Source organism: Sphaeramia orbicularis, chromosome 6, assembly GCF_902148855.1.
Source record: "Sphaeramia orbicularis chromosome 6, fSphaOr1.1, whole genome shotgun sequence".
In the NCBI taxonomy this organism is placed as follows: Eukaryota; Metazoa; Chordata; class Actinopteri; order Kurtiformes; family Apogonidae; genus Sphaeramia; species Sphaeramia orbicularis.
The window spans coordinates 32,612,434-32,630,419 of NC_043962.1; the positions used below are offsets into that span (position 1 = coordinate 32,612,434).

At 38.0% G+C, this 17,986-nt stretch overlaps 1 protein-coding gene across 2 annotated transcripts in view; it reads right to left on the reverse strand.

Annotated features, from left to right (window-relative positions):
* Positions 1 to 17,986, reverse strand: part of grm8b (glutamate receptor, metabotropic 8b) — a 212,384-nt gene that overhangs the window by 36,410 nt on the left and 157,988 nt on the right. For both annotated transcript variants that reach the window (XM_030137259.1, XM_030137260.1), the window contains exon 7: positions 12,300 to 12,500. In XM_030137259.1, the coding sequence (XP_029993119.1) occupies positions 12,300 to 12,500 (201 nt within the window). The remainder of the gene's footprint in view (positions 1 to 12,299; positions 12,501 to 17,986) is intronic.

Below are 17,986 nucleotides of genomic sequence, written 5' to 3' on the forward strand. Positions count from 1 at the left end.
AGGGGGTTATAGATACTTCACTTTTCAAAGCCTTGTAAGCCACAATTTGCACTGTTTCAGTAAATCAAACTAATTTTCTCATCACATCTTTGATTCATTTTGTCCAGCATTTGCAAGCGGTAGACTCTCTGTCCAGTCAGAGCCATATATTGTGTAACTGATCGATGCTTTCAGTTTTCAGTTCAAATAATTCAATCCAAGTCAATGGAACACTCACAAGATGTCACCAAAATCACTCTGTCCCTTTGAAATCTTCCAGAAAATGATGAAAGTGTATCGAACCGTATCAAATCTTATCGTATTGTTGGCCAAATATTGTGATATATATTGTATTGTGAGCAGAATATCATGTATCGTACCATATCGTGAGATTAGTGTATTGCTACAGCCCTAGTCCACGCTATCCCCAAATCTCTGAAGTGCTGTCCATACAGGCGCCATGTGTACCTGGAATGCTGCTGCTTCTCCAGGAAATGAGGAATACCGTGAGTTTTCAAAGCGCCGTAATCAAACACAGTTATTACGATAATTAGAATTTAAACGGTAATACTAACCGTTGGGAATTTTAAGTTTATCGTTATACCGGCAATCATTCCATCCCTAGTCTGAATAGTCCCTAGTGTGCAAGTATGTCCTTATCAGCCCTAATAGCAACTGTCTGAATGTTGTAAATGCAAAGAAAAAAAGAGCTTCTATGCTTTCTTTAATATCTCCTTCAAATGTGACTCAGATCGTCAACAGGATCTGAGAAACAATGGAAAAAATGTGTACCAGTGAGTTAAAATATTATAACTGTAGGCAGATGAGAACTTAACTTAAAAATAACCACATGAAGCGTCGTGGATGTACAGATATCCTCATACTTATTTCCATACAGTTGTGCTGATTTAAGATTATTCTGACAAATATGGGTGGACAGGAGGATGAGTGTGAGCATATTGTGGTGAAGCTAAACTCCTTATTACCTCCGCCAAGGAGGTTATGTTTTTGCAAGGGTTTGTTTGTTTGTTTGTCTGTTTGTTTGTCTGTCCGTTAGTGTGCAACATAACTCAAAAGGTTATGGACAGATTTGGATGAAATTTTCAGGGTTTGTTGGAAATGGGATAAGGAAGAAATGATTAAATTTTGGTGGTGATTGGGGGTGGAGGGGTCCACGGGGGGGGGGGGCACTGATCAGCCTTGGCAGAGGTCTGCGCTCTCCGAGTGCTTCTAGTTTAGGTCTGTTTCTGTTCCAACCTTGGTAATGCAGTTACATTCTTACTATACTGTCCATATTTATGCTCTACACTAAACAATGTGGTAAGAACTGTAAGTAGTATCCAAGATGCACTATGAAACATCCTCCTAGCAGTGCTTTTTTGGCTAAATCCTTACAAATTCTGCTTTCCATCTTTTCTCGAACTCAGGATCTATTCTCTGGTGGATTATCTGTGTATTGCATGGATCTAATTGTATACATCAGGTTTTTCAAGAAAAAAAAAATCACACTGATCATGTAGAGGGCTTCAAAAGTCATGTATCAAATATGATACATTTGGCATTATAGGGTTAAAGTATTTGTAATGTGTATTAGAGTCGATATCCTTTCATGGAAGCCCTCAAGTGTAAGTACAAATACCACAAATTTGTACTTGCATGCAGTAAACGTAGTCACATTCAACTACTTTCTGTGATAATGTAAACAAATTAAAGCTGAGACATGACACCCTCCCTGGGATTATGTTTATCAGGCAGGTTATACAGGGTGGGGAAGCAAAATTTACAATGAAAATGTAGTTGTTTTTTCTCAGCAGGCACTACGTCAATTGTTTTGAAACCAAACATATATTGATGTCATAATCATACCTAACACTATTATCCATACCTTTTCAGAAACTTTTGCCCATATGAGTAATCAGGAAAGCAAACGTCAAAGAGTGTGTGATTTGCTGAATGCACTCGTCACACCAAAGGAGATTTCAAAAATAGTTGGAGTGTCCATAAAGACTGTTTATAATGGAAAGAAGAGAATGACTATGAGCAAAACTATTACGAGAAAGTCTGGAAGATACTATTAAAGAAGAATGGGAGAAGCTGTCACCCGAATATTTGAGGAACACTTGCGCAAGTTTCAGGAAGTGTGTGAAGGCAGTTATTGAGAAAGAAGGAGGACACATAGAATAAAAACATTTTCTATTATGTCAATTTTCTTGTGGCAAATAAATTCTCATGACTTTCAATAAACTAATTGGTCATACACTGTCTTTCAATCCCTGCCTCAAAATATTGTAAATTTTGCTTCCCCACCCTGTATAATTGTCTGCATCTTCTTCTCAGCAGGATTACATACTGTATGTTCATAATGCAGCAATGTTCACGAAACTGGGTGGAAGGTCATGGGTCAACAATCAATCCACAAGAAAAAGCAAAGCATGGATTTCTTTCAGTTTTTCTAACAAGACAAGTTCGGCAGATTGAATTACTCACAGTAGGGCCTTGATGGAGGAATGCGCGTTACAAAGCCTCCTTAGAGTTTTCTGTCAAATAAAATATGCTGAAGCAGATAGCAAATATTTTGGCAGTGTTATGGCATACACTGGGCATTTTTGGCTTTCTTTTGGCATTATGAAAACCTTTAGGCTTAACTGTGGTATGATTAAGGTTATCCATAATAGATATGGAGGCACCAGCAGTATATGGCTGAGTTCTGGCATATGTCTGGTTAACCAAAAGACTGGGCAAAGAGCGGGATCAAGTATAGGGATGGTATGGCTTTTTTATGGCAAGCCAGAAGATTGACTAAAGAGCGGCAACATCTTATTCCATATATGGATGTTTTTTGGTTGTGTTTTGGCATATTTCTGTAAAGCCAAAACACTGCGCAAGGAGTGGGAATTTCTACCCAGAAGAAAACCCCACTTCATTTTAAAAGCATGATCAACACAAACTTTGGGTGAATATTACCCTCCTTTTGGCCTCTCTTTGGGTCAGTTTTGGCTACTTTTTGGCTGGATTATGAGGATTTAGGGCTTTTCTGGGACAATTATGGCTATATTTTGGAAGTCCGCAATTAGCTTTGGGTGAATTTTGGCTTCCTTCTGGTTTGATTTTGGCTAGCCTATTTAGGGCCATTTAGGGCCCATACATCCACCCAGAACTTTGCCAAAATGGCATGCCAGTTTTGGGCCAGATTTAAGCCATAATGATTTTGCTGTCTGGGGAGTCTTAAGTACATGTGTGTCTGCAGAGTGTACATTCTAGACTAAGTGTTACATCTTTTTTTTCCTGATTTGTTCAGCAGTTTTTTAAAAAAAGCTACGTATTTGAAGTGAAGCCACAGCGGGAGAGGAGCTGCTCACATATTCATCAATTCACTTACCTACCGTATCTGCCCCCGCCCACATTCACCTCCTCCCCCAATCCCTGATCTGACTATAAAGACTTTCTCCATGGGGTCAGTTATCCTGCATCCCCCTAAAAACAGCACGAGCAACGCCAAGCTTTTATCGCCTCTTAGCTGCCCCTGTCTTAAACAATCAGGGGGGAATCTCCATGATGTACCCCTACCAACCCACCCCCCCGCCCCCAGTGCTCTCCTTTCTCGCTCTGGTAATCGTGTTCTAACAGGGTGTTACAACAAAGGCCTCATGCAGATGACTTTAGCACAACAAGCACTAACATTAGCGCAAGTGTCTCGATGAGCCTCCCGACGCTTCTCTAAAAATAAGCACAGGAGCGAGGAGCACACGGCTGAGTTAGCGATTAGCCCCCCGGCCGCCGCTACAGTGCGCCGCTTCGCCCTGGATTCGCCGCATTTTATACATGGAATTATGGGTAACCTCACTGCCCCATGTTTAGAGAAGTGAAGCAGAAGAAACAGAAGCAGCAGGACGAAGCTGGAGTTTGATTTATGTCAATGTTTGATGTATGTGACGGTTCAACAGAGCATACTGTTCACAGATTCACATAAGAAGCCCTGAATATAGCATGACAAGTGTGTGTATGTGTGTGTGTGTGGGTGTACATGCATGTGTGTGAGCCTTAATAAGCTCAATCAGGCAGTGAACACACATGTGCCACATGCTGCAAATCCAGGGTTTAGCATGTGAGATGCTGCAGAAGCTGCAACCTGAAGCATCACTGAGGCTGCAGACAGACTGTGTTCAGGCTGATGTTAAATGCAACACCTGGCATTTCTTACAAATAGTCCAAACTGTACTGATGTAGAAGAAGAAAAATGCATACAGTCAATCCCATGGGCATGTTTATTTTATTTTATTATGAGCTTCTAAAGGGAAAGCGTGAATGTGGACAAAGATTATAACCAATTCTTTCACCCAAGTAAAAAATAGTGGATCAATTTTTCACAAGCTATATATATCTTGTATATCGCCACTGTCAGGTGGAAACCTCTTATGTCCAAAATGGTTATTTTTCAGGAAACTGGACAAATGATGTATATTCTAAATAAATGAATGGAGCTAAGAGATGTAGTCACAAGCTGTTTTCAACACTTTTCATTGGTTAAATACAGTCGCAGAAAAAAATTGTTAGACCACCCTTGTTTTCTTCAGTTTCTTGTTCATTTTAATGCCTGGTACAACTAAAGGTACATTTGTTTGGACAAATATAATGATAATAACAAAATTAGCTCATAAGAGTTTAATTTCAGAGCTGACATCTATCCATTTTCCATGTTTTCTTGATAATAACCAAAATCACTTCAGTTCTTACATTAATATCTATGTCATTGTACTGACAAAAACAGTGCTTTTAGGCATTCCATGTTTTCTTTTCTGTCTGTTTTAGTCACATGATACACACAGGGGTTAGTACTTGATTGCATAACTATTGTTTTTGTTGACTTTTGATGGTCTAATCACTTTTTCCACAACTGTATTTCTACAATCGTCAGACCAATGTGAAGACTGACCAATAGAATTGGTTTATGACCAAAAAAAAGACCACAAATGGACTTATGTGGTTTCCACCCAACAGCGACAATATCCTATACAGTATATCAAACCATATATCTTCTGAAACCTCTGATATTAACCCTTTTACCCCTGATGTGTCTGTGGTGAGTGTTTTGAATGATTCAAATTTATTTTAAATTTTAATAAAAATTCAATCATTTTCTCATTAAGAACATTTTCAAAATGTGACACTTGAACATGCTCAGTCCCCCCCGACCACCACCTTTGTAATGGGGGTACAACACAGAACAGTGAGTGAGACTAACTCACTATAAAAATAGAAGGTTTTTTGTTTTTTGTACACCATTTTCCTTTTTAGTGTTTTTTTTTTTTTTTACTGTTACTTGCAGTGTTGTTGTGATTTTCCCTTTTATTTTTCTTTTCTTTTTCACTGCATTTCTGAGTTTTGACCGTGTAACTTCTTTTTGGAGTGCAACCATGTGTCAAAAAGCAATGTCTCAGGGGTTAAAGGGTTAATTAGTGCTTTTCAGTCAAACAGATCCAGAGAAATATATTATAGAATGTGTTTTTATCTCAGCAACAGGATATGGCAACACAAATCTTGTCCAGAAGAGGTTAAAAATGAGAGGGACAATAAATCAACTCATCATTCTAATAAAACTCCTAGTAGTTTCCAGTAAGAAATAATAATATTAATAAATTAATAAAGTATCTGGTCCTTATTAATGTACCTCTATTCATTCATATGACTTTTTCTTTCCCTTGTAAAGGCTGCGGTGTATTTGCTAACCTGCTTAATATTACAGCATCACTGACTAAATGAACACGGCAGCAGCGTAAGCCATGTAACTGACAGATGATTGGAAAATAATTAGTTTGTGTCAGAAGTGAGTGGGCCGTCGGTGAGTTTGATTAAATGGGAATTGGATTAAATTCATGAACTGACTCATCATAAGTATCTATATAGAGTGAAGAAAAACAGGAAATCAGTTGAAAACATTCTTTTATCCAACTGAAACTGTATAGTTTCAGTATTGCTGTGTTGGGGAGACTGGCGCTACATGTAGTTGAACTATGTAGTTAAACTACATTTTGCTGTAATTTGCTGGTGGTTAAAGTAGGCTACATTCCTCTTTTGTGCTGCGTCAAGTAGTTCAAGTACTTTTTGGGTAATATTTTGTAGTTTAACGACTCAATTTGCAAACTATAATTTTGAGCAACAGCATAAAATTATTATTATTATTTTTTTTAAATTTATTTTTTCTAATATAAATTGTATTTCACCATTGAATGCAAGACAGTCTCTTTTTCTTTCATCCTGAATTACTTTGAAGGCATGATCATGTCACGATATGACAGACAACGCTGCCTCTGATTGGCTTGCCCTGGCAGCACTCGAATGCTTTGCAGATGTGTGCAGATGTGTGTAAGATTTTCTTTCACAGTATCTTCACTTAGCAAAATACATAAGTGTATTGTATTTTTCAGTTTCATTGGATTGAATCACAAAAGCTGAATTCACCTTACTCTGCATCTGTCTGATCCATCCTGTTTGTCTTCAGGATAATGTTATTTCTTTGAATATCATCAAATAAAATCTATGTTTATAATGACTAACACCATACATGAAAATATTATATGTTAAATGGAAATAATGAGGGTTAAATGGAGGCTATGTTTTGTGCTGTTTGTGTTTTGTATTTAATTATTTCCAGAGAAGATTAACAAGTAGCCTGCATTCCCCTTCAAAAAGAAAAGCACAAATTACATTCAGCATCAGCCCTCAGTGGGAGTCATGTAAATGGTGAAATCTACAGGTATGTGCGAAATGTTTTGTGCTTTAAATGAGTGAAATTCTCTTAGCTACCTCCTTAAAAGGAAGTCGGCCTTGGCATTAAAACCAACATTCAGAGGCTGCAGCTTTATCAAAGCTCTTTTGAAAAGCAAAGAGAGAAAAGATCCATTGTCGTCTATCACATCTTCAGGTCACATGTTAGAAAACAGGATGATTCAACTCAAACACGACGAGAAGAAACCAATTAAATTCACTAATAAATCTGCCAATTATATCAAGATATTAAGATCCTACATAAATCAGTTTCTTTCTTTTTCCTTTAATCACTACATGTTTACCACTTCCATCCTGCATCACACACATTTCTCAGAATGAACTGGGTGAACTAGATGTGCCGTCATTATCTGCAGATCATAGGGTTTCATCACAGGTCACCGGTCTATCACTGGAATTCTCCGTTACTGAAAGAATATCAAAACCTGGTAATTTCCTGGAAGGTTCTGCATAAAGAGCATGTTTTATATGATTTAAAAGCAGCTCTATTCATGGAACTGTGATGGACAGTGCTACTCACATTCTCAGTAAGTACGAGTGTGTTTGGATATGAGAGTGAATTTTTTCAATACAAATTCTTTTCAGGTCAACTTTATGGACAATGATAGACCGTGCTATTGAAATGAGTTATAAGTGCTTATTAGCCTCATAAATATGGAGTAGTAGGGGCTGCCACATTTACTAGTAGATTCAGAAGGTGCATATCATTTATTCACATGAAAACCAGAGGATGATTCCACATCCACTCCAGCATGAATACTCACACCACAACATGGTATCTCCAGGTAGATACAGCCAGTTTTTCCTGGAACTAGTACAACCTATGGACTGATCTGTCTGGTGATATAGAAATTACCCCTTTCATGCATGAATTATGAGAACCTGAATCAAGATTTTTTTTTCCTGAGTGTTTTTATTCCTCTTTAGGCATGAAAAAAACAATGTGATTGAATTTTTTTTTTTTTATGAACCTATTTTTCATGGAGTTACAAAAATGCCCACTCAGCTGCACACCATGTGTTTAATTTTTGAAGCAAAGAAACATGCATTTACTGTCATACTGTGTGAAAACTATGAAATACATTTTTTTTAATGTTGCTAATCTGATGTTTTCTCGCATTTTAACATACTATAATAGTAGTTATTACGCACTTAAATAATATGCAAAAAACAACAAAACACAACAACTTCTTGTTTGAAAAACAAACAAACTGTTAATTACAGTCTAATAACAATTAGCAATTGATTTACACTGAAATATGTTGTTACAGATCAGGTTTCTCAAGAACAGCAAAGTTACAGTAATGGTATGAATTGCAGTGTATTATGGGATGGTGCATAAGTATCCACTGTGTTGGTTGATATGCAACTAAAACAACAAAATCCATGAATATACAAGAGAACAGCTGTAGAATAACTGTCCACTGGAGTGACCACTATGCATGAAAGGGTTAAACCTGATGTCTGTGCTTCATACATGGAGGTTAGGTCCCTTTTGTTTTTACTGGAATTTACTGATGTTATTCCATGGTTATAATGTCAACAGTACAGTAACCGTTTACAGATAACTGTTGAAAGAAACTGCTGACAGAAATGCGCTCCTCACTTTAGCTGTCATACATTTCATCCATCTCTTCTTTTGAGATGTCGCTTTTCTGATGTGACATGAGTCTCCTGAATTTGCAGCCAGAACATTTTGAAAACATTCATGTATCATCACGAATCAGTCGTCATGGTTCTCAATCAGGAAATAGGCACAGTAAATTTGCAGACAAAATACAAAAAATGTTGTGTTTGCTGAAATAACAGGTTTAAAGAGAATTTTTTTATTTTACAAATTACAGACAAGGCAGATGGGATTAAGATCACAGACGCCCTCCAAAATGATTAGAAAGGAGCAGAGAACCACAGGTACAACCAGCACTGTGTGAACTGTGCTTAGGAAGATTTACAAAGAGAGTGTTTACACAGTAATTATTAAATCAATGAGCAAAAACAATCCACAGCAAGGATCCTAAAAGAGCTGTGACATGAGTGTTGATGTGAGATAGTCTTCTGAACCTACTAGTACATGTTACAGGCCTCTACTAATCCATATCTGTGAAGCTAATAACCAATAGTATGTCCCATTCAATAGAGCAGTGTTGTTCAACCTTGAGGTCACGACCCCACGTGGGGACACCTGGAATTTAAATGGGATCGCCTGAAATTTCTAGTAATTGATAAAAAAAAAAAAAAAAAAAAAAAAAAATTACTATATATTTCATTATAATTAAAACACCACACACTTTTCCGAATAAAAATCAAGTTCAAATAAAATGCAGGAAATAATATCTGAGAGGGCATATCTGGACCTGATCATGTGACTTTCAAATATTCATTGTGGTTGGTTTAAGATGCTGCAGCTTTTTCATAATTCATAGTTTGAGTTATTGTTTGTTCAGTATTAATTTGCAGCCTTATAAATACACGCTGGACTGACTGTACATATCCTGACCAAGGAAAATATCAATCAATCAAAATTTTATTTATACAGCACTTTACAATAACATAACAAAGACCAAAGTGCTTTACATCTAAAAGCATGATGAAATTATAAGATAGGAACAGTTTAATCAAATATCATAAATATGCATAAAACAATAAGACACAATAAACAGTGATAAAAAGACCACAGATTAAAACCTAATAGTGTCTCAGTGCTAAGGGTTAAAAGCCAGTCTAAACAGGTGTGTCTAACCTGGACTTAAACAGGGACATGTCAGTGAGGACTTGGAAGTCAAGAGGCAGTGAGTTCCACAGTTTGGGTGCAGCAACAACAAATGCACGATCACCCCAGTGTTTGCACCAGGACCTGGGGACATCCAAAAGCATCTGAGAGGAAGACTGGAGGGCTCTGCTGGGACAGTGAACTGATAAAATCTCCGATAAACAGGGAGGAGGGAAAATAGGGAAAATAAAACTCTCACTTTGTGCAGTAATCTCAACAAAGCTTTTCTGCCTCCATCCATAATAATATACATTATATAGCCTAAATGTCATCTAAAATTAACGTTTATTTGCAACATAGTATTGCAAATTATTACATGATCAATAACAAATTAATTTTTGCAAAAAAAAAAGTCTCCATTTTGAATGTCTTGGGTCGCCAGAAATTTGTGATGTGAAAATGGGGTCACGAGCCAAAAAAGGTTGGAAACCACTGCAATAGAGTGAATGCACTTAAAAATGTGTTTCCTTATCTGTAGCATTTGTTTGCATTAAAACTAGGTCAGCTTCTCCAAGTGGATGCAGAAAAAGTGCTTAACACTGAACCATCCCAAGGTTTACACACAGTTTTGAAGACAGAAAATGTCTAAGAGTCATCAACTGGGAACTGCCAGTGTGACATTTAGAGTAAAAGCCACCAGGTCATCATCGGTTTCCTCTGAGGACCGAATAATTAATCCTGAAACAGCAGGAAGTCAAGCCCACTGACCATATTAGGTTTTTAGTAATTAGCGGAGGATTCCCTGATGATGGCATCAGCATATATACGTCCTGCTGACAAAGACCCTCGCTCACTGCCAGGATAACAAGATCAGGGAAAACCATGAATACTGAAGGATTATTAAATCTGCCAAAAGTAAAACGTTTGTATTTCATTCTTTTTTATACAGATTTCTCCCATCTATAGGAAACGTTAGAGGGAAATGATTTATATTCAACCACTACCATGCTAAAATCCAAATATAGTAAAGTGTCAGTTAAAAGCATAAAAATTAGTTCTTCCTTGCCTAAAATTAGGCTTTTCCATCAAGTTCTATGAAAATGGGGTCAGCAGTTTATACATAATCCTACTGACAGACCAACAACCCAACAGACCAACACAGTTACATTACCGTATTGATTAAAGAAATGATAATATGATTGTATTTTAAATCTTCTCAGTACAGGCTTGGACAAAAGCAGCAGATGAGGGTTGAAATGATTTGACATTCTGAAGCAAGTTTCAAATCACCAGCACAAAGATAGAACAAACATAAGATTCATTTACCTAATTTATGTGATATACCTAAAAGGGCTGGTATTTCAACTTAATGATATTCAAATGTGACCCTAAATCATTACAGTGTTTAGAATAAAGAGCTCTGAAGTTGTATCAAACATGCTAATGTATGGGATTGTACAGATAGAAACTGAATATATTTAAGGCTCATTTATGCTCGCTTTACGTACATAAATAGGTACGTTTGTTTCTAACATTGTCATGCCTCACTGCCTTCATACTTCCATGCATCCTATATGTTGGAATGAGTGTTTCTCAATCAATCCACCAGAGGGCGCCACTCTTAATTACCATACTGGCCAAATACCATGAAGAAGAGTATTGTTTTTTGAGAAGAAGAAAAGTCAATAATAACAAACATGGCAACGACAGATGAGGTTTTACTAATGTGGATACTAATGCTAATATTGAGAGGGGTAGTTGTCATAAATATGTCGGTAGTTTTTCACTAACTCATGCAGTCGCTCTTTGAAAGCCGCTATTGATGGAAATTATTCTGTTCAAATCTCAACACGGCCTCTACTGTTCCCGGTGGTACTGCTCCGTTTCATCCATCTGGGTGTGCATCAGCAAGCTCAAACAAACAGAATAACGCACGCAATGTATGCAGGGGACAGACAGAACACTTCGTCTGTATCCGTCTGCGTCTTTAACATAGAGCACGATGAGCCCTGTGGATTTATGTGACCACTAGAGGGAGTAGTGAGTCACTCTGTCACCACAGGACTTTTGACCAAAGCCTCACATGGGATGAGAACCACAAAGAAACAACTTCTAGAGTCAAAGAAAGTGACAAAGTGATAAACGCTAGAATCACTGTAGTTTTTTTCCATCACTGGACACAGCTGCAAATGAAAAGAATGGAGTTTCATGTTGAAATGACAGCGGTGATTATGAGGTTTATGAAGGTGTGAAGTTATTATGTGATGTTATCTGTGCAAAGTTTCCTTTTTTGTCAATCCACGGTTCAGACTAAATTGTGACAGTTCTTACCTTGTTTGGACAATTCCACAAAACTGAGGTGATTAGTGGTTTTATTTTGACTATTTTCTGTCTGAAAACTGAGCTAAGCTAACAGAGCTATGATGTAAACTATCAGCTGATGCAGCATGTGAGGATAATATGAGACAGTGTTGTTTTGACCGACTGTCAATATAACCTGCTGTGGGTTTTTATTTGAAAGCGGAAACTTGATAATACTGCTGTACAGATGTATGTAAACAATGAGCTTAGACTTTATCCAGTGAATGATACAGTCTGTGGATACTGTGTTCATTTGTTGGTGGTTTTAGTCGCTGCTGATGTGTCCTGGTTACAGCCTTCCCCTGCTCACAATAGTTTGGTGTATCAATACTGCATAGAACCCCTTTAGCATGTAATAATAAATTTAAAAATATTCCAATTATGTGCAAAATGCAAGCATGAACCTGATGTCCATGGGAACTGTACGATGCAATGCAGGTGATGAAGGTGAAAATGTTCTTACCATTGAAGCTGACCGCTCGGATGTGGGCGAGCAGCTCTTTACCATCAATGTTGGCCATCCGTGGACACAGACCCGTGTATCCGGCACAGAGCTGTCGGTGCATGTGGTGCAGAGCGTGGGCCATGGCGTACACAGCGTCCATCACAAACTGCACCTTCCCCTCCTGTTCGTAGGTGGAGTCACGGCCAACTTTCTCCAGACCTGCAGTCGAAATAAAAAGATAATCAGAAAAAACACAAAACAATGATACAGTTTCATCTGTAAGGTTAGAGGAAATATCTTGAATAAATTATTTAGGTGTTTTTGTGATGCCAGTCTTCTCTTAATTATTACATTGGGATGGTGAATGTAGTATCGGATCCAGATGCAGAACCATTGGAACACAGACTGGGTTTCATTTTAACCCATAAAGACCTGGTGCTACTTTTGTGGCAGTTCCCAAATGGATTTTTCTCTCTATTTAACTCTTCCTAAATGATTTGTCACCATTTATTATAATATTATCCTCTGAATTTAGCATTTTTTTCCCAGTGGAAATCATGTATTTTCCTATGTTTAATTGACTGATAATGTACACTACCAGTCAAAAGTTTGGACTCACCTGGTTTTTCTTTATTTTCACGACTATTTACATTGTAGATTCTCACTGAAGGCATCAAAACTATGATGAACACATATGGAATTATGTAGTTAAAATAAAGTGTGACAGAACTCAAAACATGTTTTATATTCTTTAAAATAACCACCCTTTGCTTTTATTACTGCTTTGCACATTCTTGTCACTCTCTGGATGAGCTTCATGAGGTAGCATCACCTGAAATGTTTTCCAAAAGTCTTGAAGGAATTCCCAGTGATGCTGAGCACTGGATGGCCATCTGTGGTCCATCTCATGCCATTTAAATGAGAAGGTGAGTCCAAACTTTTGACTGGTAGTGGAGATGTTCATAAAACCTCACAGTAAATTTAAAGGTTATTATATTAAAACAGAAAAAAAGAAGAAACTGTGACTTTTTCAGTAAAATCTCTCTTTATCTCTCATTATCTCCAATTTTTTAAAACATTATCCTCTGTAGTTTGCTTTTTTTTTTTTTTGGTGCAGTTCATATATTTTCCTATATTTAATTCACAGATCATGTAGATGTTCATGAAAACTCAGAGTAAATTCAAATCTAATTATATCAAAACAGAGAAAAATGAAGAAAAAGTGACTTTTTCAGCAAAGATATCAACAACTGAATGTAAAAACAAGTGTGTCCATCCACTATCACTGATCCAACAAACAAAAACCAAATAGACATAGGACGATCACAGGGGTATTAGCCTATACATTTACCTCTATACTTACATACTCTGTATTTTGTATTTTCCACTGTAAATCATGTGTTTCCCTATATTGAATTTCCTATACTAAATTTAGATGTTTATGAAAACTCAAAGTAAACTCAAAGGTTATTACAGCAAAACAGAGGAAACTGAGGAAAAACTTACTTTTTCAGCAAAAATATCAATAACTAAATATAAAAACAAGCATTTCCATCCACTGCCATTGATCCAACTCCATGGGTTTTACTAGTGCATCAATGTTGTAGAAGGTGACAATGTTTCCATGGTAACTACGGAGCCTCTGGACGTCCAAATGGGTCATATCAAAAGATGAATAACTGTATTTTGCACCAATTGTTTATATGTATTGACAGGATTAGTGGATCAGCCGGTATTAAACAGTTTAGATCGGTAGATAGTTGGTGTCTGTTTGGGTCTATATGGGTTTAAGCTGAGAAACTGAATAACCAGTGTAGCCGAACACTTCAGAGGATGTAATGAAGCTTTGTAAGCAGACAATTGGAGCCGGACCTACCAAGTAAATAGAAGATTGAGGACAGGATAATCAGACAGGAGATTGATGCACAGGAAAGAAAAACCCCCTGGAAAACTAACTAAGCAAGAGGCCGACAGCTGGTGGGTGTTGGTACACAGGGGAGTGAAGAAGCAAAACCAACACACTGCAAAGAGATGGATGTGGATGATAGGGTCAGGTTGGAGGTCCGAGAACAAATGAAACGGGAAAAGAATCGCCTGTAGATTAGTCAGGTTGGGTCAAAGGTCAGTACACGGTGAAGTAGAACAGTGACCCAAACACAACAGGTACAGTTCAAATGGACAGGGATTAAATACTGGAAGGTCATTTAGCATTTTGAACAGACCAGACAGGGATCAGCACAAAACAGACCAGGAACAAAGTAAGTAATTTATCAAACAGGCAGCAGGTGAAGGTCTGGATCCCAGCAGGGAAATAAGTCTGGAGAGTCTGATGTGCAGGTACAAAATAATCTAGAAGAGATGAGTTGTGAAGAGCTGGCATTTAAACTGTAGCTCGACTGCAAATGAGCTTCAGGTTAGTCAGACAGATGGAGCCGGTTAGTGGGCATGACAGCGACAAGCAGAGGAGAGGGACTAGAAGGTGGAGAGAAAGAACCAGTAGCTAATGCACTTCATAGACTAGAGAAGTGGAAAGACCATGGTCCTCATTTACAGGTTTGTATCGCTGCTCCAGTTGGACTTTTGGAGCCTCTGCTTACATTAAGGGGTGATATTTTGCTAAACCCACTTTTATTAGTCTTTGGTACATTTATTTGCCCTAATAGTTCCAAAAGTTTGAATTTGAACCCTCCAGGTGCTGCAAAGCTATCATTATATTAATTTAGGTAAACACCGAGTGGATTTCTACAACCCATTTTAATTCCTGCTTAATTTGTTACGTCTATAACTAGTTATGTCATGACATTTGCACATATAAGGTCAAGACTTTCAATGAACATTTCTCCGAGTACGACATGATTGTTTGTCAGCAGCAGCGGTTGTAGTCCATACTGAAAATATGTCCAAACTTCGAGTCAATTACCTAAAATGGTCAGTTGTTGGTTGAGCAAAACAGAGCAGCACAGCCAACAACCTGGAGGGGGTGGGGCCTGAAGTGGCTCATGTGCATTTAAAGGGCCAGCGCTCAAAACGACCTTTTTCGTGTCATTACTCAGAAATAGGGTTGAAGATGGACCTGTGGAGTTGAATTAAAGAAGAATTCAGACCCAAGCATAGCATTTATAGTTTATGCAGACCACAGGGAAATGTTTTAAAATGCATAATTCCCCCAAAAATTGTGCAAATATAACTTGTGCATAAAAAATTACCAAATGGAAAAAAGACAATTTCGCCAAAAGTCAAATTTTTCCTTTAACAGTTTTTGCGCGGGCAAGAGGTGGTTTTTTAGGCATAGCACAAATGATATATCACGCAAAACAGCAATAGAAAGACCTTTTTTCACAACTGGAGTTGGGTGAATTAAAAAAATGGATGTTGACATACGTTACAACAAGTGAAGAAGAAGAACAAACATGTCACGGTATGTGTGGACACACCAGGAAACCCAAACATTCTTTAATTTAGTACGATATAGAGGGGTAATATATAATAATAATAAATATATCTGTAAATCAACACCATATTTACATTTGTCGCCATGTTTATGGAATGACTTCTCGTGTCATCTTGCGATAATAAATAAACAAATCATCGCATTTGTGATTTAATGGAAAAACCCACATGATGCACTTCTGTTTTTTTGACATTTAGTAAATAAAAGTAAAAGTTTTAGGCAGATGTCCAATGGAAAAGCGACAACTTCTTTAATACGATGTTTTCTTGAAGACAGCTTGACTGTAGTGGTGTTTAATAGGCTGAGCTAACAAGACTTTGCTATGCAGTGGTTGATGTACTTTACTGTTTTACAAAGTCAGTAAGCTCATGATAAGCATTAGTTCACCCCTGAAACCTTGCAGATAACTCTGACCCCTCACGCCCCCCACAGGTCCACCCCTTTTGTCCAAATATGGTCCCTTCCAGCTCCAAGAAGTTAACATGGCAAACTGCTGGCTTCATAACAGTGTTATGGTTCCTGTCTCCCACTAATCATAGTCTGTCCCAGCAAATCTCAACTGGTTTCATCTTGGGACTTCCGTTATCCCACGGCCATGAAGCCTACTATTGTAAATCTCAAACCTGGAGTGTGTATTTTTATAAAACAGACTCAAGAGCTTTGTTCAAATAGAATACATGGTTAGGGTTGCAAACCTGTCACAATAGTTTTCACTTAATGCATATTTCTAAATAAACACTGTGTTTTACAGTTCTGAATGACATTTCAGTTTTGATGTTTTTCTCATATGTCACACTCTTGGGTTTCAGTAACTTATTTTTTCCATATTTAAGACACTACTTATGCCACATTGAGCCAGTAAATGACAATGAAAATATAGTCATCTTTCAGTCAAATATCTGCTTTACCATGTCAACACTAGGGCTAATACATATCTTTAATGCATATCTTTCAAACAAATATATTGACTTTAGAAAGTGTTTAACCCATAAAGACCCAAACATCCACCATCGACCAAAAGCATCTACCCACCTAAACCACGAATCCTATCAATACATGTCAATAATAGGTGTAAAATGCAGTTATTCATCTTTTCATGGTCATCAGATATGACCCATTTGGACGTTCAGAGGCTAGTTACAGTTACCGTGGAAACACCGTCTTCTTCTGCAACATTGATTCACATTGATATGTGGGATGTGGGATACTGATAACATTGATCAGTGCAATAAACCATTTCCTTATCCAACCTGTGGCATGATCAGCATGTGCACAGCTGTAAATTGTATATAGCTGTTTTGATTTGTCTTCATTTTTAATTTTGCACTTCTTTTGCTCCTGCGTGCTTTTGTACGTGCTGCTGTAAACCTGGAATTTCCCCTTGTGGAACTAATAAAGGCATAGAGACCCTCATTATTGCCCTGGATAGTGCAATCCCAGGGATCAAACATCACCTTGGAGACCTGAGTTCCTCGGTAAAGACCAAACTGAGGAATCTGGGTGTCATCTTTGACCAGGACATGTCTTTAGAATTCTACTCCAAACACCTAGTCAAAAACTGTTTCTTCCAACTACGCAACATCTCCAAACTCAGATCTATGGTGTCCATCAATGAGCTCGAGATGATCGTTCACGCTTTTGTGTCTTCTCGCTTAGACTACTGCAACAGCCTGTCTACATGCTTAAACAAGAAGGAGCTGGCCCATCTACAGTTTGTCCAGAACTCTGCTGCCAGGCTCCTGACCCGCACAAACAGGAGAACCCACATCACTCCCATCCTTAAATCTCTCCACTGGCTCCCTGTTCTATATCGTCTTCATTTCAAAATTCTTGTGCTAACTTTCCGGGCTCTTCATGGCCAGGCCCCTGCATACATTGCTTCCCTGATCCAGCCCTACAGCTCGACTCGTAGCCTGAGGTCTTCAGGACAGCACCTGCTGATGGTTCCATGCACCTGTTTTAGCACACGCGGTGACAGGTCTTTTAAAGCTGTGGCACCACGTCTATGGAATGACCTGCCTCTACACCTACGGTCCATGGACTCTGTAGAGAGCTTTAAGAAACACCTCAAAACCCTCCTGTTCAAAAAGGCTTTTTAGTCTCCCACCTGACCCAGGACCACCACAAACTGATTACACTCTATGTATTCATCATAACGTACTCCATGTGTCATCCCCCCCCCCCCCCCCAGTCTCTCTATATCTCTATCGCTCTCTCTTTTCTCCTCCTTTACTCTCTCTCTCTCTCTTTAACC